At 45.3% G+C, this 24,985-nt stretch overlaps 2 protein-coding genes and 1 long non-coding RNA gene across 9 annotated transcripts in view; 1 reads left to right on the forward strand and 2 right to left on the reverse strand.

The window, feature by feature from the left end:
- Window positions 1–1,075: 1,075 nt before the first annotated feature.
- On the reverse strand, window positions 1,076–14,474 carry Nr2f2 (nuclear receptor subfamily 2 group F member 2). Of its 3 annotated transcripts, none has more exons than XM_034512430.2 (3): window positions 14,074–14,474; window positions 5,698–6,225; window positions 1,076–2,894 (listed from the first exon to the last, which is right to left on the reverse strand). In XM_034512430.2, the coding sequence occupies exons 1-3, from the start codon at window positions 14,114–14,116 to the stop codon at window positions 2,620–2,622; spliced, it is 846 nt and encodes a 281-aa protein (XP_034368321.1). In that variant the 5' UTR covers window positions 14,117–14,474; the 3' UTR covers window positions 1,076–2,619. The 3 variants fall into 3 exon arrangements, with proteins under 3 accessions (XP_034368321.1, XP_034368313.1, XP_076791905.1); XM_034512422.2 differs by lacking the exon at window positions 14,074–14,474 and adding an exon at window positions 7,859–8,831; XM_076935790.1 differs by lacking the exon at window positions 14,074–14,474 and adding an exon at window positions 7,785–7,920.
- LOC117703448 (uncharacterized) overlaps window positions 13,041–24,985 on the forward strand; it is a 77,599-nt gene continuing 65,654 nt past the window's right edge. For 4 of the 5 annotated variants that reach the window (XR_013111013.1, XR_013111016.1, XR_013111014.1 and 1 more), the window contains exons 1-2: window positions 13,041–13,210; window positions 13,374–13,478. The gene's annotated coding sequence lies outside the window, so the exon portion shown is untranslated. Of the gene's footprint in view, window positions 13,211–13,333; window positions 13,479–24,985 lie in introns of those variants that run through there. The other variant, XR_013111015.1, reaches the window with a different exon arrangement.
- LOC143442664 (uncharacterized) lies at window positions 18,048–24,940 on the reverse strand. The gene is made up of 4 exons (XR_013111008.1): window positions 23,624–24,940; window positions 21,566–21,602; window positions 20,515–20,585; window positions 18,048–19,018 (listed from the first exon to the last, which is right to left on the reverse strand). It is a non-coding gene; the product is annotated as an uncharacterized LOC143442664 (long non-coding RNA).

The raw sequence follows: 24,985 nt of genomic DNA on the forward strand, positions 1-24,985 counted from the left end.
TTTGCTTTGAAAATCATAAATTATAATTTAATGCCAATAATAATTTACAACAAATGGCTGTTTACAATAAGCTAACACAAAACAAACAAGGAAAAGGGCCTGTGTTTTACTTAGTAGAGAAACTTCACACACTCACATGGGTAGCACTTGCAAGAGGGAAAAAATAAACAACCAACAAAACCTCCATCTACAGGTCAGATGCTGTGCTGCAAAACATACTTATACTCATATTTATATTTATATATCTATATATCTACAGAGGGAAGCTGAGGGTCAGATAGAGATCTCTGACTAAGTCAAGCAGTTTTCAGGTCTGCATGTATGAACCAGAACTGAGCATCAAAGTTTAATGCACTGGGCAAACCGACCTCTCTTTTCTTTCACCTCTGTCATCAGCCCCCTCCCTCGTTTTAAGATTAAACCACAACATGGTAAAAGTATTGTCAGGAAGGGTAGCTTGGAAACTAAATAAGAACAAATACAAGTTCCCAGCACTGAGCTTTTTCCAAACCAGGAAAAGAGAATAAGGGACTGAACTGAATAGTTGACTTCCCAAATCAGCACACCCTGTAAAGTTTTCTTTATTCTCTCTCTCTCTCTCTCTCTCTCTCTCTCTCTCTCTCTCTCTCTCTCAAAAATTAGTTTCTAAGACCGAAGGATCCCAGAGCAGTGCAGATTGTTTTTTATACAATCTGAAATGTTCATTTTTTAATGTACATAACTCCAATGGTAATGATTCCCCTGACCTGTGGCCATGCTCTCACAGACTGAAGAGGGAGGGGGAGGGGAAAGGCAGGGCAACTGCAAGTTATCATATATACATGAAAAACAGACCCTTCATCGCTAGCAGCTACATCACTGTATTCAAAATCCTCTCAACAGCCACGCTAGATGAGAACCACAGAATATTTTTTTTTTTAAAAAAATCACACTTACTTAAGGAAAAACTCATTGCAAACAACTGCCCTCTATTTACAGTTCTGTGATTAGCTTGCTTGAACAGTCCTCTGCATAACTGTCAGAAATGTACAAAAGAGCATTTTTTTCTGATCATAAAATAGATACTGATCTCAAGATTTCTAATACTTTGCACAATACCTTCCCTAAGCAGGCACTTAAGTGTGACAAATATAAGGGCCTTTTTTTTTTTCCTGGAAAATCCATTTTTAATTAAAAGGAGGATTAGGTGAATGGGGGTAGCTTACTATATCAGTGTGGCACTTCCTAAACCATAGATAAACCATTAACTTCAGTCCCCCCCCACACCCAAATTAAACAGGCAAATACACTAGACTACCTTTGAACAAACTGACTGAGGGAGTAAACAAATGGGGCCCCCGCTGGCTCAGCGAGAACTCACAGGGGCTCAGCTCGATGGAAAGACAGTGAGTGGGGACAGCCAAGCAGGTTTCAGATATCAAATAATATTTTAATTTCTGAATACTTTCAATTTTCCTTGGAATATAACACACAAAGACTCGACCAAACAGTTCAGTTATTATAACTTTTACAGTATACAGAAATGTTGCACTTAAAAAAAAAACCTTCAGTTTTTTTAAAAACACAAACTGTAAACTCTAAGATACTGAATCAATCACGTTACCTATAAGTGCCAACAGTGTTATTTTGTCATGCTGATTTCAATGGTATTTTTTTAAAAAGGGGAAATATCAACAATTATAATACAAAGGGCTTGCAAATATACAAACAGATATAGGATTCATAACAATTCAGGAACTAAGGGGGTGGGGAGACCCAATTCAAATTACAAAAGTTCACTTTTTATTCAAAACCTCAGCTTGTGTCTTGGACACATTCCTTGGCTGCCAATAAATTCCACAGTTCCTTCTCTTTCTTAAAATATTTTTTAAAAAGCTAGGTTTGTCATGGTATGGGGTGGGGGTGGGGGAAGCTAAGTGTTGAAGCGATTCCTCCAGCTTGCTAATTAGAGTGCTCAACTTCACCTAAAAAAAAAATTTGGCCACCACTTGTAAGTGCATTTCCACCATCTCTGAGTTGCCTTTTAAAGTTTTATGTCTTCCTATGCTATTTTCATGGACTCAGTTTTAATTCTTGCAGAACATATATTTTAATGATACACAGTTTTTTAAGAAGCCAAGATTATATCAAAACTTATTATAGAACCACAGAATAAACTGGTTTGGAACCAGAAAAGTTAAAAAAAAAAAAAAAAAAAAAAGAGAGAACAGCTAGAGGTACATAGACACAGGACAATTAATAATTTGGAAAAAAATGACTTACTTTGTCCATTCTGCTAATATTTTCCCAATCTCTTAAATGCACTTTTAGCAATATTTTTCAAAAATTTACCAAAAAGAAAAAAAAGACTAATTTTCTTTTTATACAAAAATGATAAGTAGCAAGTTGTTCTGCCCAACACAGGAGTTGTTTTCTTTTTCTTAATGCATTCTGTAAAAGTTCATTTGGCAGTCTCTTTCTCTCTCTCTCTTTTGAAATTCACAGTCCATTAAATTCTTCCCCTCTCTTCTTTTAGCAAACTTGTAACATCCTTTCTTAACAGAAGGAAATTAAGCAAACAAAACCAGTCTTTTGCCTTTTCTTTTTCTGTTTCACTCCCCCTTATTTTGATTTATTTATTTATTGAATTGCCATATATGGCCAGTTAAAACTGCTGCCGGACAGTAACATATCCCGGATGAGGGTTTCGATGGGGGTTTTACCTACCAAACGGACGAAAAACAATTGCTCTATGACTGAGGAGGAGACCGTGCGAAGGGAAGGGAGACGAAGCAAAAGCTTTCCGAACCGTGTTGGCTGGTTGGGGTACTGGCTCCTAACGTACTCTTCCAAAGCACACTGGGATTTTTCCTGCAAGCTTTCCACATGGGCTACATCAGACAGACCACAGGCATCTGGAAGAAAGTTAAAAAAAAAAAAAAAAAAAAAAGTGGGAAAAGGAGGGAGAGAGAATTCATCAGATTAAGAGGTTTGAAATGGGTCACCTGAGGTGTGCCTACAGTGCTCTGTCAAACTGGAGGAAATGCTTATACACTGAAAACTTAGAGGGGGAGGAGAGATGTGACAAAGCTTGAGATGGTCCTGGAGTGTTTACTTTAAAATAAAACACGCTTGGGTGATGCAGGCTTTCATTGCCCAAGTCCTCAGGCTGGGTCATTGGGAGGCCCAAGATAGAGTGTATTGGTGCAAACTACTCAGACAGACAGAATCCAACCATCAATATTTCTTTTCCCATCCTCTGAATTTGGCTTATTATATAGTGTGCATGGGAAGGGGGGGGGTGTTAGTGTGACAACCTGGCCCAGCTTTCAGTAATGGCGTCCAAGACCCTGCCTCAGATTCTCCCCAAAGAGGGCGACTCATTTTTCTCCAGTCTTTGAAACTGATTTAAGTGGCCCTTTAAAACTGATCTTGTCAGTTTAGCCTATTGAAGAGCAGCCATGCAAACTGTGATCTCTCTGTTCATTTGAGCTGTTTCTTTCCCCTCCTTTTCTTCTCTCTCCCTTTTCTCCCACCCCCCTTTATTTTTTTTTTAAGCCCAGGTCTCTCCAAGAAGCAGCATCCCCCTTCCAGTTATCTTCAGGAAAACACTTCTCTCTCTCTCTCTCTCTCTCTCTCTCTCTCTCTCTCTCTCTCTCTCTCTCTCTCCTATTTTTTTCTGATACGTGAAATTACAATAAGTGCCTTTGAAATGAGAGGCTTCTTGGTGAAGGCAGTTCAGGTTGTGACCTGACCTTTCAGGGCTCCCAAGACAAGACTGGGGTTAAGACATATGCATATTGTGAATCATTAAAACAGATATTCAAAAAAAAAAAAAAAAAAAAAAAAACAGTCACCACCACCAGAACACACATGCAACCTCCTCCACTGTGTCCAGGACTTCATGTGTCTACAGAATGCCTAGGTGTCTGTGTCCAGGAATGAAAGATCTGTTTGTCTAGGGCTCCTTGCCTCCTGGTTGGAACTGTGTGTCTCCCTCTGAATCAGATAACAGGGACCTTTATCTCTTTGTGAGGCCATCTGCATTCTCCACACAGGCCTCCACATCTTGCAAACAGTAATAAATTAAACTGTTTCGTCAGTGCCAGGCATTTCTTTCCTTGAAAGACCAAGGGGAAAGGGGAAGAATTAATAATGATATCAAGAAATCAACAGCCACCTCCATCATCTGAGGACATGGGCATCAGGTTATGAGAAGGGGATGAAGGTGGCTAAGGGACAGGACTAGTCTGCCACTATATTTGTGTCAAGCAAACACTTTAGATAGGACAGACTCATGAGAAGAATAAACCAGATTCAGTCCTCTACATACAGCTCTGGCCTGGCCAGAGTGGTGCCCTCTGATTGATTATCTGAGGACTTTGGACAGTAGGGTTTGGGGTGACCTGGTGTGTGTGGTATGTGTGTGTGTGTGTGTGTGTGTGTGTGTGTGTGTGTGTGTGTGTGTTTGAGAATGAGTCTGCAGGACACTCAGCTAATGATTTGGTTCCCAGACTTCTTTAAACAATAAAGAAGAGACTCCTACCACAGTACCATAAACACAGACTCTTCCAGTTTTGTGACTATAAGGTTAAGGATCTGGAGTGAGTGACTAGGTTCCAGGCCTTGTCAATGTCAAATGTTTGTTATTCTTTGTCAGAGACCCCTTTCACTTCTCAACCATGACAAAGGAATCAACTGAGAACTTAAAATGGTGGGGGTGATTTCCACCCACCTGGGCTATGGCTTAACTGAGACTGGAGGCAGCCAAAAGGTTCAGGTGTGGCCCAGAATGGAAAGCCAGACACTTTTCAAACATCATTTGGCCTCAAGAGTTAATGAATATCAGATCTGTTACTCACACAGGTTAAACTACATGCAAACTAATTAGATTTCCTAATGCAGTCAATGATGGTTTTATATCTCCAGCAACATTCAGATCCAGCCCAAGTTGGCACACACTTTGGGTTGCTTCAAAATTGCCTCAAGTGTTTGCCTGAACAGGGGAAGCCAGAGGCCAGCCTTTAGCCCCCTGCAGAATTTTGGAATTATGGTAGTTCTTTAGTCCCTCCTGACCCATACTGACAGCATCCCCCTTTCCTGCATTATTTTTAATGAAAATGTGATTTTGAAAATTGCTGCTCTCAGGTTGGAGTTGCCTGGTGCCCCAACTCCTACTGAGTTCACAGGCAAACTTTCTCCTTGCAGGGACAAAGTTTCTCCTACAGAGATGATGCCAGGGCTGCAATGTGCCCAGGGCCATCTTCTTGAGGTTCCAGTCAGGGTGCCAAATAAATAAATAAATAAATAAATAAATAAATAAATAAATAAATAAATAAATAAATCCCAGAGCTTGAGGTGATTCCCTGGGGGCTAACTAGGTCCAGAGGGCCTGGGCTTAGGAAGGAGCAACAGAGTACATTCTAGGTTGGCTATTGCATGAAAGGAAGGGGTCTGAGAGGCCCTAAGGGCCCGTATGTATGTATGTATGTATGTATGTATGTATGTATGTATGTATGTTATGTATGACTCCATACATAAGGATGTATGAGGCATCCTTCTGCATCCTAGGACAAGCCTGCAGTTATATCACGTTCCTACCTCAAAATGCACTATACGGTTTGGTCTTTTAAGGGGGAAGTTGGGCTGGCCATTTTTCCAAGGCCCTAACTCTGTTCTGGGAGTTCTTGGGTACCTGAGAACAGGTCTCCTTCCTACCTGAGGTGAACAGGACTATGGCCTTGAGGCAGCTGTACTCGGCGGAGTCGACGTGCAGTGCCTTGAGCTTCTCCACTTGCTCTTGGAAGATCCGTATGTGGTCCATAAAGGCGACCACCCGGTCGGCTGACATGGGTGAAGCGTGCAGGCCAGCAGCGGCAAGGAGCGGGGCGACATGGAGGGGCATGGAGCACTGTGCCGCATTCAACACGAACAGCTCGCTCCAGGTGAGGCGAAGGAGGGCCACCTGGTCCGTGATCTGCAGGTCAGGGAAGAAGGGGATGTTCCGGGCCCACTCAACGGCGCTGAAGAGCATCCGTGCGGCCAGTTCGCAAATGTTCTCGATGCCCATGATGTTGTTAGGCTGCATGCACTGACTGCCGAAGCGCGACGTGGGGTAGGGCTCCGCGCGCAGCAGCAGGGAAATATATCCGGACAGGTACGAGTGGCAGTTGAGGGGGTCCCCGTTGGTCAGCGCAAACTGCCCGTGGGTAGGCTGGGTGGGCGGCATCCTGCCCCTCTGTACAGCTGTAGGAGGAAAGGAGACACTCCATAGTTAATGATCAGCCTTGGTCCCGCATCCTTCTACAAGACACCAACCTGTCCCAGACCCTAGAACAGCACCAAGAAACAGGCAGGCCTGCTGCAGACAGACCCAAGAGTTTGTTGCGGGCCGGCAGGCAACCACTCCTCACAAATCATCTCCCAGGCCAGCTCTGATCGCCAGAAATCAACACTTGCCTGCAAGGCCCATCTAAGTCCGCCGAGGACACAGAATTGGTCACTTTGAATGGGGTCCCTGGAGCTGTAAGCGGGATGTAGCATATTCTGAGGGCACCTTTCATTTCTCTCTCTCTCTCTCTCTCTCTCTCTTTCTTTCTTTCTTTCTTTCTTTCTTTCTTTTTTTAAACTGCTAAACAGCTGGTATTTCTTATTGATTGGAGAAGGAACGAGAGGGGAATGTAGGGGGAGGGTGAGACGATTTGCACCAGGTTTACTCCAGATGACCTGTGGCCACCTTTAAACGACTGTCCCCAAACCTTGTAACCTCAACCCTAGCCCAGGAGGGAAACCCCGGCGAGAGACAGAGTCTAGGTCTGGCGTCTTTGCCTGATCCGTGAGCTCAGCTCGGAGGAGGAGAGACAAGGGAGAAAAGGGCGGAGAGAGAAAGAGAGAGAGGCCGTCAGAGAGGAGAGGAAGCCGGAGAGAGGCTGGGAGCAGGCGTGGGGCGCTGGCGAAGCCCAGACAAGGCCCGTGACGATCGGAGAAAGCCAGTGAGGCTCAGGCACCCGCTGTTATCTGACTCAGGACCCGGAGAGTAGCTCTCGCAGAAACACAAAGAAACCCCCGGCGTTGGCTCGCTCCAACCCGGAGCCCGCGCCCGGCGCGGAGCGCGCCATTGGTAGAGCACTGTTCCCGGCTCTGGGATAATTTTATATCACAAAGACCGAACTGGCGCAGAGGGAAAGCAGCGGCCCAAGGCCCCTGGCCCACACTTTCCTACTCCCTACAGTGCTCTCAACGTTTCAAAAGTGAAAGGAAAAAAAGAAAACAAGAGGTATTTTTTAAAGCAGAATGTTAATCCACGGAGGGGTCACATGAGCTCTGCCCAGGCGGCAGCGTTAATACGGCGAAGTGCATAAAATTGCCATTTGTAATTTGAACCTCCTGTACAAAAGTACAATCTCAGGTTGGTTTTTTTTTTTTTTTTTTTTTTTTTTGAGAAGGTGGGGGTTGGGGAGAGGGGTAAGGAGGAGGGACATATGTTGAACATGCAGGAAAAACAAGGAAAGAGAGAAAGAGAAGAGAGAGGGGGGACTTTAAAACAACAACAAACAACAACCCATTCCTTTCAGGAAGGTGAACTCGAATGAACTCTCAATCAATGTAAAGGAAAGGAAAAGCAGTCCGAAGAGAGAGGGAAAGAGAGGGAGAGGGAGAAAGAGTGGAGAAGGAAAGTCTGCTAAAGCATGCGGGCTGTAGTGGGGGGTGGGGGCTGATCTGGATTGCAGTGCAGACCCCCGCTCCTAGTACCAAATCCCCTCCGACTGCAACACGGGGAGAGCTCGGGGCTTCTGTGTCCTTACCCAGAGCAGGCTAGCCAAACGCACCCAGGGCCCCGGGACCGCGGGCGAAGGGGGAAGAAATGAGAGGCCGATACCTTCCCGTCTCATGCCCACTTTGAGGCACTTTTTGAGGCGGCAGTACTGGCACTGGTTGCGGTGGTGCTGGTCGATGGGACAGTTCCGGTTGGCGCGGCACGTGTAGCTCAGGTTCCTCCGCACGCTGCGCTTGAAGAAGCTCTTGCAGCCCTCGCACGTGAACTGGCCGTAGTGCTTGCCGCTCGACTTGTCCCCGCACACCACGCACTCGATGTGCTGCTGCTGCTGCTGCTTGTCGCTGCCCGGGCCGCCAGGGCCGCCCTGGCCGCCAGCCGCTGTCTGGGCTGGCGTGCTGGCCGGGCCCCCTTGGCCCGGCGTCTGTGGCGTGTGCGGGGCGCCAGGCGGCGGGCCCGGCACGGGCGGCGCCTGCGAGGCCTGGCTGCCCTGAGAGCCGGGCACCTCGTCCTGGGGGTCGCGCCACGTGCTGACTACCATTGCCATATCTATGGGGGCCGCGTCCGGACTTCTGCTCCCCTGGCTGCGGGCGGCGGCGGGGTGGCGGCGGCTCCCGGGTCTCGGGCTCCGGCGCGCCGCCTTTTGTGTGTGCGAGGGTGCGAGAGGGCGCGGGAGGGCGCCCCGGGTGGCTCAGGGCTAGTTGATTTGAGGTTGATTAGTTTTTCCTTTTTTGTTTTTTGTTTTTGCTTTTGCAAAGTTTTGTCGATTGCTTGTCTGGCCCGGTGTGTTTGTTTTGTTTGTTTCCCTCGGCTCAGCTTTGTTGGTTTCGGGGGGCTTTCCGTCAAGAGGGGAGGGCAAGAGGACAGGGGAAAGAGAGTGGGAGCAGAACGTGGAGAGAGGGAGGGGAGGGAGAGCTGCAAGTCGATTGTCTGGCTTCAAGACAGAAGTAGGAGGCAAAAAAAAAAAAAATCTCTCTAAAGATCTCGCTCGCTCTCACTCTCCCTCCCTCTCTCCCTCTCTCGTTCACTCTCTCGCTCTCGGATCTAGTGTGCAGCGGAGGAGTTGGAGGAGGAGAAGGAGGAGGAGGAGGAAGAGGAGGAGGAGGAAGAGGAGAAGGAGAGGCGACTGTCCGGGGGCCAAGTCCAGGGCAGCCCACAGTCAGCCATTCAGGAAAGCCATCGAAATCAGGAGGACTGGGAGAGCGGAGGCGCCGGGCGCGGGCGCGCCCTGGAAGCCAGGCAGGCCGGGGCGGAGGCCGGCGGCCCGCGGAGTGGCCGGAGCTCTGCCCGGGTCCGGGGGAATCAGCATGAAAGTGGTCCGCGTCCGGCGCTGCGCGGCGTCGTCCTGGCGCTGGGCCGCCGCCGCCTCCTGCCCCGGGCGCCTGGCGCGCGCCGCGCTCGCTCCGGACGCCGCGGCCGCAGCCGCTCTCGGAGGCCGCTCGCTGCTCCCCGCGGGCCGCCCGGGCCGCCGCCGCCGCCGCCGCCGCCGCCGCCGAAGCCTCCGGGTCGGGCCCGGAGCCGCCGCGTCTAGCGCCGCCGCCGCCGGTGGAGTCGCTGCTGCTGCTGCTGCTGCCGCTGCTGCCGCCGCCGGTGGAGCCGCTGCTGCTGCTGCCGCCGCCGCCTCACACACATAGGGAAAGAGTCAACTCGCCGGCGGCGGGGGAGAGATGATAAGAGAGAAAGGAGGGCAGATCAGCACCTAGAAGCGCATCCTTCGTGCGCAGAGGGGGGAGAAACGGAGAGAAAGAATGAAAGAGGGAAGAGCAGCGCGGCACCCGGAGAAAGGAGGCAACTCCGGCAGAGGAGGAGGAGGAGGAGAAGAAAACACACACGCGCGCACGCACGCACACACCGCGGAGAGAAAAGAGCAGAATCAAAGTGATCAAATATGCTAAAAAGGGGGGCGCGGGAGGGAATGCGATTTATAGGCGCCGGGGCTGGCAGAAGTGGCTTCTCCGCGATCAGCTCACTGAGCTCTCTATATAGTGAACTTTGACACGACTGCTGCAACTTAGCGCACGTTGCCATGGCGACGGCGCGCCTTATAAGGCAGCCGCCGGGGTTGGCCTGGCCCGGCGCGCGCGCGCCGCCCCCTCGTCGTCATTGGCCGGAGCGCGGCGGCCCCGCCATGGCGGCAGCGGGAGCAGCCCGGTCCTAGCGCGAGCGGCGTCGCGACAGCCGCGCGGGGCGCGCGGGGACGGAGGGGGGCGGGGACGGGTGGCCGCGCCGCCCCGGCCACAGAGAGGGGGATGGGCCCGGGCGGGCCGGGGAGCAGGGACCCCGGCCGCCCCGCACCGACACCCGAGGTTTCCGCCCTGGCGGCAAGACTAGCACTCGGCGCACACTACGCCTCTTAAAGGCTCCGCGAGGGGTTGAGGATGGAGCCAAAGACTTAGTCTCTCGCAACTTGGCGATGCCTCTAAATGCGCGGCTCCTGGTCCACCCGGGACTCCCGGCGTATTATGTAGAGCCCACGATGCCAAAGACTGAATAATGCTTTCCCCTTCTTTGTAGAGGGGTACAGAGCGGAGGTGGCAAAGTGCCGGGATTTGGGTTTGCAAAGGAAAGATTTGGCTAGATGCGAGTGGTGGCAAATCCTTTGCTTAAGGAACTCTCATCACTTGCTCGGTTTGGTAGCTCCTTTTTGTTTGTTTGTTTGTTTGTTTATAGGAAAAGAAACCGTTCGATATCTGCCTTTTTCTTTGGAGTGTTAAAATTTTATAGATTTGTGGCCTGACACTTTAATTGCTCAAATGAAGCATCTCGGATGCTGAGAAACACCAGTAGACTTCACCTCATTGTTATGACGCAATTAAAATAAATTCCTCTCAACTTTATCCTCTCTTATTGGTTTTAGCTAACTGGCCAGCCAGTGACCTGTCACACCCGGTCATGAAAAGAGGGAGAAAGACCTTTCTGTCCGCTGATGGACAGGCGGAGGTAGCCGCTCAGCCTCGCCTGTGCACACCCTCTGTACACACATGTAAACGCACATGTATCAGATGCACATTTGTCAATGTACACAGACAAAGACGTCCAAGACGACGCTTCTAGGTCATAGAACAGTTGAATATGGACTTCATTGTTCAAATTCTCTTTAAATGCCCATATAATCATTAAAACACACCCAGAGAGCCTGCTCCAAATTGGCAATAATACCAGCAAGAGCCACAAACACTGCCATATACTCTACCTCCGAGAGAGCCACTGCAGGAAAAAAACAACCCCCACTGTCCATGTCATTCTTTTCAAGATGCTCAAACCATTGATATTGATGTGTCTTTGACTTTGTGCCTCAGTTTTAACCATAAAGTATACAGAACCAACCTCCAGGACATATTATATTCCACTGACTAAACTTGCTGTTTGATTAGGACCAATTAGTTGATTGTGAGAATTCCATAATTGTATGAGAAATATGTTTTTAATAGGGAATACTTTTAACCAAGCCAAAACTAAATCCATAAGTCAAACAGGTTTACCAACAATTACAATTTGTATTTTTTTACATAAAAGATGCTGAGCTACAAGAGGGAAAAGAGGACACTAAAAGAGTAAATCCAAGACTTCAGAAAGCATCCTCTGTAGCATAGAAATTTGGCAGTATAATGTTACTTTAATAAAATGAACTGAACATGTAATTGTCATGAGAAAAGCACTCTTTCGTGCAGTCCTTTTGCACACAGGGGCTGAGTGTGAGCCAGGGAGGGCATGAAGACACCGGCAAGCAAAGGCTGACTTTTCAGCAAAGGAAAAGAAAAAAATTTCTATTTAAGTTTCACCCTGAAATCTTTCTTAGCCTTCTCTTTCTCTACTGAAATCACATATTGCACTAAAGCGTCAGGTGCTGTGATTATTTGAATGTTTTAAGAACTGACAAGCTATACTAGCCTATCATAAAGCTGTTGTGTAATAAGGTGACCACAGAGTAAAGCCAGGGTGAGCATTTCTGGCTGATTAGAGGCACCATATAACTTTCTCCTACAGAGAACAAGAAAGAAAGATAGAAAATAAATCATTTAAGAGAAGTCTGGGTTTTTTTTTTTTTTAAACTTCTCTGATTTAAGGAATTATTTGATGTTACAAATGTCAAATTAGAGGCTCAGCATATAGTGAGACTGAGGTTGACACAGGAAATCTAATAGGTATCCCTGTCTCAACTTAATAGATGAGCATAATTGATTATGGAGAAATGTTAATTTTGCCTCTCTAGTGCAGCCAGTTTCATGGTAAGATTACTTTTTACACACACACACACAGAGACACAATGAAGAGATGATTTTTGAGAAGCTTCATGTATATGTGTGTTCTTCATTTTTTTGAGCTAAAAAATTATAGCCTTCAAATTTCATATGTATGAATATATATATGAATATATATGAGTATATATATATATATATATATATATATATATATATACAGTAGAATTACAGCCAGCTAGGCACATAGCTACATAACTACCACCGAATCAGAGGTGCTTCACTTTGTATTTTAAGACTCATTTAGCAATAGAAATGCTGTTTAGAAAGGAAAGGAAAAAAATCACCATATGAATTGTAGTTAATTTTACTGGGAGGATGAAGAGACAGGACAGCGGAATTGGGGGTGGGGAGGAGCAAAAATATTTTTAAATGTTCTTCTTAAAGATGCTCAGCTGTCTTAACTCTAAGATTTAAAAGTCCTAAGACTAAGCGATACAAATCTATGCATTATTATTTTTAAAAACTCAGCCAAGCCCTTTACTGCAAATGTAAATTTATTTTAATGAAAATGGTGGCAAGTTTTACTTGACTGGTCAAAGTTAGGGAAATACATTTGTCTTAATCTGAAAAAAAAAAAATCCTCAACTCTCAGGAATATGGTTTCCTTGCAGAAAGTGGTTGGCTGGTCTGTAATTCTTTACAGATTAAATCACAATATGAATACAGACCCCAGCCATGCCGAGTTTAACTCTGAGCTCAGTAGAATCCAGGATCCATTGAATTTCTCCTTTCCCTCAATCTAGTCGTGTGTGTTTTTCTCTTCCACCACACTGGAGCTCCGTGAATAGGGAAGGGGCTTCCATTGTGTCCCTCTGAACTTCCAAGTCAATGCAATTTTTAACCACTGGCTTGTGGTACTTTGAAAATCACCAGGGGCTGTCAGAGTTGGGTCCTCTGAAAAATTTACAGTGCTAAATCAGAGCATATGCTGGGAGGGAAAAAATTGCTTAAGATTGGAGTAAGTACAGTATCTGTCTGCCCCCTAGTGTAAGAGTCCTCGCTGCCTAAAATCCAACTTTAAAAGAAAAGGAGCCTTTAAAGGGAAACGACTTGGGGCTCACGTAGGCATAGGAGAATGAAACTTCTGTACATTTTAATCTGAATAATTCTTCAGGATTGAAAATTATTTGGCTGTGGCTTGGTTGGACTGCGCTGGGATCTCGCTGCCTCTACGTTTGGAGTCTCTAGTGAAGAGGTGATTTTTTTTTTTTTTTTTTGAACTGGGTTTATGTGCGTCCCCCTCACCCCTCCTCTCTTTTTCTTTCTGCCTCTGTCGTCTCTCTCGCTGGCTTTTTTTTTTTTTTTTTTTTTTTTTTTTTTTTTTAAATGAGGAACCGTTCCATGAACATTTTGCACAGAGCACAGAATTGCTTCTAAAGTCAGCCCGGCGCGGTTGCAATAGACAGCAAAAAGGTATACGTTTGCCTGAAATCCGCACGCCAGCTCCACCACCCCGCCCGATGGTGAGTACCCTTCTCCTTGTGATTCTCCTAGCTTAACCGAGCGCTCTCCTTCCGGAACCGCGGCCGAGGGCGCCAGGCAAGGCTTTGGTCCCTGCCCGTCTGCCTGCTTGCCTGCCTGTCAGCTGCACAAGGTTGCAAAATGAAGCGCAGAGGCAAATCGAACAGGAAATTCTGATACCCAAAGCCAGCCTAGCAGCCCCTTCGCTAGCAAACCCAATCTGCTGCTTGGAAAACCAGGCATATAGGATTGGTTTTCAGTCAGTTCTATGGAAGGAAATGAGTTTGAGAAGACAGGACGAGGAGATGGGAGGCAACCGCAGTCTTTATGCTTCGATTTAATCATATTTTGGCAGCTTTGCAATTGTATCCCCCCCCTTCCACCTCTGCTACCACACACATGTAATAAAATATGGCAACGCACTGAATTGTCTGCCCCCAGTCCCCCCCCAGACCCCTTCAACCACAGTCCGAGGCATGGCATACATGTTAGCAAAGCGATTTTCTGAAAAGCCCCAAGTCATCCCCAACCCCACACAGCACAAGGAGAAAAGTGAGAAAGAAGAGAAAGAGAAAAAAATACAGTAAGCAAACATACCAAAACCATATTTGCCTTGTTCAAGGTCCCAAACCGCTTGCATCTTCCTTCTAAACTGGAATAACTCTCCTTTAGTTTGGCGGGTGAAATAAACGCTTTGTTGGCCCCCTGAAAAGATGTGTCTTTGATAATTAAAGAGACTCTCCTCCTCGGTGTTTATCTAAGCGATTGTGCAAACTGATAAAAAAGTAGGCATTAGTCTGCAGGGAAAAAGAAAGGTGAAAGGAGAGATCCTCCACCTCAAGGAAGTGCTTCCCTGTGTACCAGGCGCTCTCAGCCGTTGGAAAAGCCTGCACACTAACTTTAGAGAGAGAGACGGCTTCAGGGAGCTTTGTACATAGCTGCTGAGGAATGCAAGCCTCGCCTTTAAGAAAAAAAAACCCCAAACCGTAGGTAGGAGATGTCTGGAGTGATCCTTGTCTCTCATCTGATGCCTTAGAAGGAAGAGTGCGTTGTTACACCTTGTTTGGGGCTGGAAAGAGGAGACTTTAAAAACACCCTTCCAATTGAAAAAAAAAAAAAAAAAATCTCCCAACTTAATGAGTTTAGTCGGAGGCTGGAGCAACCCGGCTCAGCCTTAGCAGAAAACCGAAAACAACTATAGGCAATATTGCAAAGCAGGACCACCAGAGGCACAGCCAAATTCCACTGTTTGGGGGTCGAGAGGGATGGAGGCTAATCCTAAAGCAAGTTGGGGGGAAAAACAGAGGTGGGAGAGGAGGGGTGGGGGGAGCTGCAGCCTAAGACTGGCAGACAGGGTCCTCTCACCCTGGATCAAAGATAGAACTTGAAACAGGAGGCCAACATTTTTTTTCCTAGGAATCAGTTGGAATCCTCATTTTCTACTTTTAACTCAAGTCCCCCCCCCAATGATTTTTTTCTCCCTCTCCCCTGTGGATTAGTGCCTCCCTCCCCTTTCTACTGTCCATTCTAGAACTTTCCTGAAGAGGAAATCTATTTCTTTTAGGGGGAGGGGTTCCCCATTTCATGCCTTCACTTCAAATAATGAATACTTAATTCATCCCCTCCCTTTATCAATCCCCCCCATACGAATAAAAGAAGCAGAGATACAATAACTGGCAAAAAATTGAGAAGAGACTGAGCTGTCTCTTGCAATTTAGTACAGTTTTAACTAATGGATTTTTGTTGTTGTTGTTTTGTTTTGTTTTAAGAGGAGAATAATGGGGAAACATGGATTTTTATTTTAGGAAACTGTTATGGTAAGATGTATGTCAGACTTGACAAATGGCACTAACGCTCTTCAGTGCTTCTTGTCCTTGTCTTAAACAGGAATTAAGTTAAACACAGTGCTGAATGTTAATTACATGTTTACTGGCTAATGAAAATTACAAATGGTTTTGCCACCTCAAACAATGATGAAACTCTGAAGACACTGTAATTATATACTTTGAGGGAAATAACTCAGAATATTGATCATAAGAAGTGTAAATCTTTTTTAAACTATTCATTAATACCATAAATACGGGCTACAGAAGTTTTTCCTTGCGGTTTGTCTCATCAGTTACAATAAGTGGATGGCTGGTGGGACTCCTCCGGAGAGGAGGTGAACTCTGTCTCCTAGAAGAAGGCCACGTGTGTAATTCAGTAATGCCCCCTCCCTTCTGCCCCGCCCCCTTCATCCTAGTTGAAGGTCGAGGGATCTCCAACAGGGAGGCCCGGCTCTGGGCAGGTGAAGGTGATCTCAGTCCCGGCCTCTCTCCTCCCCTTCTCTGGCCCTCTCTTCTCCTCTCCCGCCTCCTTTTCTTTTCATGCCAGGTCTGATCGATGACCACCTTCCCCAGCCTGGGCGCCTGGGATAACCTAATGAAAGACCAATTAGACCTGGCAACTCATCGCCACCCAGAGCTGTAGTCCTGATCATTTCAGCTCCCTCCTTTCAGAGGTGGCTAGGGCAGTCATTGCCAGAGAAGAAAGGGGTGTGTGTGTGTGGGGGGGGGGGCGATAGGGATGGAGGTGACTGTTGGATAAGGTGGCTCAAGCGCTGAACCAGAACTGGGCTTTGGAGTAATTATTTTGTGGTCATTTTCTTTCAACTTTGGCCAGATTTAGAACACTGGTAGCCATTCCAATCTTGAGGGTCAAAGGTGAGAGATGCACTAACCCTAAAAGGCAGGCCCGCCCAGACCGAAAGGCCACATCGGACAGTGGTATCGGGTTGGGGTGAGGGGTGGTGAAATTGCATGGCTCCTCCGGGGTGGGGCCGGGGTGGGGGCTGAAACCTGCATGCGGGAGTCCATCACCAAGTGCAGGTTTAAAGTGAAATATTGAAGATTTAAAAAGAAGTGTTCAAGGCTTGTGGGACTGGAGTCCTCCTTTTCCCTGTGAATTCCCAAGGCTCTGGTCTTTGTCTTAGAAGGAATGGAGTTTCTGAATGGTGTGAAAAGGACAGAGAGGGTCGCTTCCAATCGATTTTACTTGTCCTTTCTGCCTTTTCGGATCAACGCCCTTCAATGGACACAGAGGTGCTCTTTCAACCAAAAACTTGTGCTACATTTTCTGCCTGTATTGGTGCTAAATACAATAAGCATTGGGCAGATTTTCTTCTCTTTGCTCTCCAAAGCAAAAAAAAAAAAAAAAAAAAAAAAATCATCCAACCAAAAACCCCCACCCTAATTAAATTGTTTTATATGGACAGTCAAGACAGAGCAATTAAGTATGCATTAGTATAAAGATAGGTTCTGCAGATATGGCGTTTTAGAAAGCCATGGTCATGACAACAGCGAGGGTATTAGGATATGGGAGGGGACACAGGCGGTGGCATCTTCTTCTATGGACCCTAGGGGAATTGCAAAGGTCCAGGCCTCAGGTGAAGGGAAAACAGGTCAGCTAACAACAGGTGGGTGGCAGCAGTTGAAGACTTGTAGACCCCAAGTTTAAGAGCAGAAGAGCCCCCCCCCCCCCCCCAGGAATGGCTGGATAGTCCTCACTGACTACAACCAACTCTGGTAATTTAGCAGTCCCAGGTGGTGAGAATCACAGGACAAGGTGAGGCCGTGTAGTATCCTACTCCGCATTGAGCCCACTTCCCAGGGTCCTCGTCAACGTGGGGCTATGTAATCAAGAAGTTGTGTGAGCACGCCCTGGGTTAACGCTGCCACCGTAGCCACCTAGACCCCAGCCCTCTAGCTGCCAAGAGTAGGCCCCCTTTCTCAACACTTCATAGCTAAGCTCCTTTTTGCTTGTAAGGAAAGGGGCGTCTGGTGGAGAAGAATGTAAAGTTCCCACCCGACGACCTGCGCGATCCGACTGCCAGCAGGGACAAGATGCTGGAGGAGCAGAATGAGCAGGGGTTGGGGGGTCGTAGAAAGAGTGCCGGGGAAGCAGATCTCTAACTAAAGCTGCAGCTCTGAGCTCGTCTACTTCTTTTCGGCCTTAGGAGGTGTGGGCGGGCAAGGAGCTTCGTGCCCCGAAGGGGACGACCCTCAAAGCAGGGGCTGGGGCCTCCCTGCATGGCTACACGAAGGACTCTGATAGGTGGTCCTGGGCCACGGGGTTGCTAGCGTGTCTCACGAGCTCCGGAAAGGGCTCTCGGGGTGCACCGCTCGCCCTAGGGAAGGAGTGGGGGAGGTGTGGAGGAGACAGTGGCAGCGTAGGGAAGTGACTGAATGTCAAAAGTAAAAAGGTTGAAAAGGCAATTTTCCTGACGCGCTTGGCCCCCCTCACTTCTCCCCTCCCTGGGCCTCCCGCCCGGGCTGTAAATCTGCGGCCGGTGGCCAGGACACTAGAAGTCCCCTCGGTGGACCCGAAGAGGCCCCGCCCGCAGAGCGCACACCTCCCGGTGGGCCCCGCATCGATCTGAAGCCTAGCTGAGGATGTCACCGCACTAAATATTTACTGATCACACACAAATAGCCAGAGCTCGAACGATTTTCCTCTGTGAGGAGAGCGCAGAGAGCAGGGTAAATCATTTTATTAGTGTGGATAAAGCCCAGAGCACACTCCGGGCTGGAGTGTTTTTAAGATGTGTCTTCAACGGGATGAAAAGAGTTAGGGAAATCGATACGGAGTGATTAGAAGCCCCCGGGGTGACGAAGGGGGACCTGACTTGCCGGGATTTGGTGGAGCCGAGAGGGAGGAAGCCAGCTCAGAGTGGGGACCGCCCGACCATTGCTAGGGAGCTCAAGCGCAGGCCTCCGTCCCTCTGCCCTCGACGGGAAAGGTGGCAGCGCAGCCAGAGATAGGACTCTGCCGCCTGGCTTCGCAAGTAGGGCTGAGCCGGCCGCCGCGGGCCGAAGGCTTGGGAGCCATCCGCTGCACACCGGAGTGGAATAGTCAGGTGGTCACCGGAGTTGATGGCTTGCGTGAAGCGAGGACAAGGGCACGTAGTCTGGCCAGGCAGCCTAGGTAGCCAGGGTGTGGCCCCAATGGATTGCTTTCTTTCCTTGCCATTTTGGATACTCCTTTTAGGAGTTCAGGCGTTCCCAACTTTCTTCTAGATCAATCTCCATCTTTTTGTCTTATTTAGCATCTCTAGAGAGGACCCAGTAGCTCAGCTCCATCAACGTCTTGGCTTTCCCTGCTATCCGCCCAGTGTCCAGGGTGGCCACCGGGTGGCGAGACAACCCATCCCCCTATGGAATCTGCAGAACAGTGGGTTCCAGGTTCGTGGCTCAGCTCCCAGGCAGGTAGAACGAAGTCTGAGGCCAAGGATTAAGGCAGGGGTACCAAAGGAAGCCGGAGGACTGCGGGGTTTTCTTCTCGGCCAGAGGGAATCAGCTTTAGCAGGATCAGGTCCCACCCCAGCCAGTGGGGACCTGTCTAGGACCCAAAGATTAGATGCTGGGAGCTAAAGTGCAGTTTTCGGGGCGTTGGGTAAAATGTACTGGAGAGGAGTAAAAAACCTCCGCAAAGCCAAGCAGCAATGTTTTGGCTCGTAGAAATAGCTTTTCACTCTGAAGCGGGAGTCTCGCTGGTGTGAACAAACCTAAAGATTCAAAACAGCTGTAAACAACCTAGTAGGCTCTAATTTCTTGGAGGTGGAGGGTTAGGGCACAAGGTGAGAAAAGAGAACAGGTCTTTGCCCTTTTCCTGCTTCTGATCTTCAAAGGGGGCGAAATCTCTCAAAAGAAACGGATAGCTGCCTACTGTGTGTATGCGTGTACAGGTTTTTATGCGCATCTGTGTCAAAGGTTTACCTTCCCATTGCTCAATTTTCTTAGCAGCTTGGGTTACTAAATTCAGACTACCCTGCCTGTCCTTCGGTGCAACAGGAAACATAGCTGAAGACCCAATTAACCGTTTTCCAGAAGGGGGATTTTTTTTTTAAAATATGAATTCCAGTGGATTAGAACGGTGTGTTCAGGTGTGAGGGGATCAGCCTTCTGCTCTCTCCGTAGTAATCCTCTCATTCCAGAGTTGGAAGCTAGCAGCACCGCTGACCTGGAGGAGTGTCAGCTTAGTCTCCATTAACCCTTCTTGGTCTTGACTACAGAATGAAGGTTAACTACACTAAACTGCCCAAAGTTTGATTTAAGAAGGGATGAAACGAAGGATATGGAAGAAGAAGAAGAGAAGAAGGAGGAAGAGGAGGAGGAGGAGGAGGAGGAAGAAGAGGAGGAAGATGAAGACGAGGAAGAGGAAAAGGAGGAAGAGGAAGAGGAGGAGGAAGAGGGAAAGGAGGAAGAGGAAGAGGAGGAGGAAGAGGAAGAGGAAAAGGAGGAAGAGGAGGAAGAGGAGGAAGAGGAAAAGGAGGAAGAGGAGGAAGAAGAAAAGGAGGAAGAGGAGGAAGAAGAAAAGGAGGAAGAGGAGGAAGAAGGAGGAAGAGGAGGAGGAGGAGGAGGAGGAGGAGGAGGAGGAGGAGGAGGAGGAGGAGGAATGGAAGCAGCCAGGGAGGGAAACAGAGAAAGGAAGTGAGAACAAATGCACTTCAGCTGTAAGGGTTTGAGAGCAGTTGCCCTTCACTTATGCCCCACCCCATCTTTACTCCAACCCCCTGCAAGCAGGGGTTTCTATTCAAAGACAACAATCTCATCTATCAAGGCATACTCCAGGAAGTTGGACTTTGGGGAATAAGAAAATAGGATGGAGTAAATTCCCCCTCCCCTGTTTAAGATCACCCAAATCGCTTTAACAATATTTTACAATTTGTATATTATAATAACATATATATGTACATATATGATTGTTGTGTGAGCGGTTAAAAAAAAAAAACAAATCCCAAGACATAGTTTACCTTCTTTCATTGAAGCAAAAGCTAATTTAAAATTGTGGCACCAGCCAAATTATAGCCATAAAGTCTGGATGAGATTAGGAAAATATATTCAGCTGGCTTCAAATGTGGTGGCATTTCTGTGGGTCCCAAGATGATGGGTTTGTGTAGGAAGGTGTAAGCACATGGTGGAGGTACTCTCTCAGTTTTAGAAGCATCTTGATGGATTAAAGGTTCATATACTCAAACACTAGATAGAGGCTGTCACTCACATGCACGGTCCTGGAGGCTGGCAGAGGCAGTGCAAAAAGACTTCTGAATGAGCTCTCTGAAATCACCAGTGCTGGAAGACAAGCCGAAAGCAACTCAGCCAGGGTATTATGCTATTATGGCTTGCAAAATCACAGAAAGACACTTGAAAGTGCAAGCTTCAGATTCTAGTTGGTAGCTTTGACAGGGTATTTAAGCAAACAGTGAATATCTTTTGCCTCATATATTTATTTTAAAATTCAAGGATATGTAATGTTTTGTGCATGAACACACATTGTGTGTGTGTGTGTGTGTGAGAGAGAGAGAGAGAGAGAAAGAAAGAGAGAAATATGTGTGTGTGCAGTCTCTCTCTCTCTCTCTCTCTCTCTCTCTCTCTCTCTCTCTCTCTGTGTGTGTGTGTGTGTGTGTGTGTGTATACTTTCTAGCTCACTGATGAGTTAAATCTTAAATACTGGACTATATACGATGGCACTGCCCAAACCAAGTCTGGTATGAGTTATTTATGATTTTAGTATTAACATTACACTACAAGTTAACTCCTACTGAGAAAGTTCCAAAGTCATCTGAGATCATGTGAACAGCAGTTCTTATTTAGACCTGGAGAAAGTCAAGAATAATATTTGGGATGCTGTATGTTTTTATTCTTAAGAGCCTGTAATGAAATCTTTTAAACAAGAGTTAATTTTTACTATATAAAAAAATACTAATTGATGGTATCAAATGCCAAATAAAAGTGTTAGAAAGGAAAATATCCTGAAAAATTAATATTGTTAATTAGCTGCATGAGTGAACTTCAGGCAAATACCAGCAGCACAACAAATGGTGTTTAAATTCCTTTAACTACACACTCAAAGTCAACTTTAGAAGGAAAAATAGAATGTATGCATTCACTGAGTTTTTTGTTTGTTTGTATGTTTGTTTGTTTTAGGGCATTTACCAACCCCACTTCCAGTACAAAGGTATAACTTGAGAATAAGCTGATAGCCAAAAATTGATAAGCTGCTATAATAGAGGAATATTATGTATTAATCTAGAGAATATTCAGATACTTACATTATCAGCTTCATTTGTCCTCTTCAAAGGTTGCTTCCTTGAAAATAAGTAGGTACATGTTAAAAATAAATAAATCCTGTACAGAATGTAAAAGCAGTTTTTAAAAAATATCACATTTAGTTTCTTGGTTATGGAAAGTATTATCCTGAGGGTTTGAAAACTTTATTGTTTGAAAACAAATTGTATTAGCCTTGTTATTTGGAGTACAAGGTAGAGTACAGTAATTTCCCTACCCGTCTATTAGAATTTATTATACATTGGTTAATTTTATTTAAGAGATTCCTAAATACATGACTATAGTAAATTGATTGAGATACTGCCCTTTAAACATTCAAAGTAAAACCGAAACCATTAAAGGAAAGAAATATTGATTTCAGTGACAGAAGTCACACAGGGTATTTCTTGACAGGACTACATCACCTCATATGTCAAATGTCAAAGGCAAGAAGTTAAAAAATTAAGGCAGCCTATATCTTTGCCTATTATATGTTAACTCATTTAGTCTCAGTGACGCTGCACTATTCTGTTGCATAGTTTCTTGTTGTTGGTTATATTTCCAAACACTCAAAAGAATGAAATGCCTTGATATTTCAGCACTGGGGGATTTTTAGTTGTTTGTGTTTTGTTTTTGATAGTCTTCTCTGGTGGTAAAGACTTAGCTTATTTACCCACTGATTTCCCCACCCTTAAGTGATTTTGGTTAATTTAATGGCCTTCAAAATCATGTATTATCTTGCAAAAATCTATATTTCCTATATAAGTTAAAGTCAAATAGAAGATGTCTGATCTTTTAAAGAATGTACAGTTCAGTGTTCTTTAGTTACTGAAGAACTACTGTTTCATCTCTAGGGTTTGATCAACAAAATGGACACCCTAAACTGCATATATATTTAAATTTATTTTTGTATGTATGTATGTATGTATATATGTATTTTTGTACACATGTGTGTAAGTGCCTGCAGAAGCTATAAGAGGGGATCCAGTACCTTGGAACCAGAGTTATAGGAAGTTGTGAACAACTCAACTTGGGTGCTGGGAATCGAACTATGATCCTCTGCAAAAGTGGCAAGTTTTTTTTTTTTTTCAACTGAGCCAGCTCTCCAGCCCCTACTTCTTTCTAAACAAGTCTTAAAATTGACACTGATGTGGTGTGGATGAATGTATAATAGGAAAGCCATGGGGTATCCCTATTTATTCTGCAAATGTCCTTTATTCTTATATACTTTAAAAATCAGAGTTATCGAGCTCCTTTAAAAAATAAAGTGAATAAAGTTTCTAATTATGGACAAAAGATATGATGTTTGCTTTGAGGTTTCAGTAACACAAAATAGTCTTCCTAATAAAATTGAAGCAACTCTATCCTAGATACATTAAAATAGGGAACATCTCAGACATGGTTTGGGTTTATGTACTTCTGACCTATTGCTTCTAATAATAAGTAGGTGGCCTTTTATCTTCAGTTACTGTTTTATTTGTTAACAAAGTAAATGTTTGAAATTAAAAATGTTTTCAATGGTCCTGCTTATAGAAGTAAAAACATTATTAAGTATCATTTATATTAAATAATCATATAAATTGTATTATTTAATTAATAATTAAATTAAATTTATTTTATTAATAAATAAATTTATTGTATTTAATTAATAATTAAACCAATACTATATGTATATAATCATATAAATTATACTTTCATATAAAATATATTAAATAATTAAATAAAGATATTCAGTAATCTTTTTATTCAGACTTGTATTTCCAGTCAGTAATGAGCAGTTTATAGCCTCTTTTCTTCAAGCAAAATAAACAAAGTAATACTACATATGGTAGCTAAAGAGAAACCCTCCCAAAACAAACAACAAACAAACAAACTAACAGAAACTCATAGAATTCAATCCCTTGGAAATACAGGCACATTGTTTTTACAATTAAATAATTTAAAAAATTTAATTAAATTTGTTTTTACTTATTCACTTTACATCCCCCTCACTCTCCCCCTGTCGGTCACCTCCCCCCACAATTGAATTCTTAATAAGGTTTTGTTTCATCTCATCTACTTACCAATATGGTACAGTTCTGTATTATGAAATTTCTGCCTTGAAAGTCAAATTGTAACAGCATGTCATTGTAGGCTTTTCTGATGTGAAGGGAGCTTCAAAAACTATATCTCCAAAATTAGAAAACAAAACAAACAAAAAAAAAAAGTGACAATTGGCAGGGCAGGTTTGAGCTCCTCACTTTTTTTTTAGCGATGTCAGAAAGGTTATTTTTTTTTTTTTAAAGAAATTACTATATCGTCTTGTTCACCAAATGCAAAATGTGAAGTGATAATGGGAGAGCCACAAAAGGAAAGATTCTCTTCCATTCTTTACCACTCAGGACCTAAGAACAACAAACAAAATGAAACCTATTCCCCACCTACCTCCAAAAGTGGCCCCTAACACTTGGGAAGAGTTTTCTGTTTAACTAGCTGGATAACTTCCAATCCTCTCAGTTCCTGAACTTTTCAAAGGCACCAGGCAATGGCCAGCCTGAGTCAGGAATGGCCAGTCTGGAGGAGGAAACAGGGACCCCTCACCTAGATGCAAACTTGAGAAAATAACTGTTCTAAGTTTCCAAAGGAGGTTTGAAGAGGCAGGACAGTAGGAGCTGATAGGACCAATTTTATTCTTTTCCAGGCATTTCTAACTTTTATGACTATACACCCCCCCCCAATACTATCTGTCTTTGTGCCTCCAGGGCCAGTGAAAGAGCAGGGCAGATTCGAGATTGCTTTCAGGGTTTGCCTTCTCTGATGATGGATTACCATGTCAATTTAAACGGCATAGGATTAATTTGTTTCAATGATTTCTCTTTAGGCTGAATGCCAGCCGTTTTCTATCTCTCCCCTTGCTCTTCAGAACCACAACAAGAAAGAAGACAGAGAGAGAGGGAGAGAGAGAGAGAGAGAGAGAGAGAGAGAGAGAGAGAGAGAGAGAGAGAGAGAGGTGTTCCATATTTTAAGTTGAGAAACAGCAATGGAAACAGAGAAGTCATGTACTGCTGCAACAGTTACAGGTTTGAGTCCTTTTATCTCTGAAACATACAGCCACTCACATTAAAATGAAATTGGTCCCAACATTTATTCAATAAGCACTTGTCTTGTAGATAATCCACTGCAGAGTGCTTTTGACATATAAGGATTTAATTTCTCTTGGACAAGTTATTAGTATGACACATTTCAGCTAACCACCTACAATGAGGTTATTGGGATCTCTAACAACTTTAAGTGGTCGTTGCAAAAAAAAAAAAAGTTTGTTCAAGGGAGGGGGACACTTTTGAGAATTCATACTTTACATATGCATACATACAAGCCACACAGGCAGCCATGCATGTTTGTGCATGTACACAGACAGCTCCCTATGACCACATGCTTCAGTGAAG

This window comes from Arvicanthis niloticus, chromosome 1 (genome assembly GCF_011762505.2).
Source record: "Arvicanthis niloticus isolate mArvNil1 chromosome 1, mArvNil1.pat.X, whole genome shotgun sequence".
NCBI lineage: Eukaryota > Metazoa > Chordata > Mammalia > Rodentia > Muridae > Arvicanthis > Arvicanthis niloticus.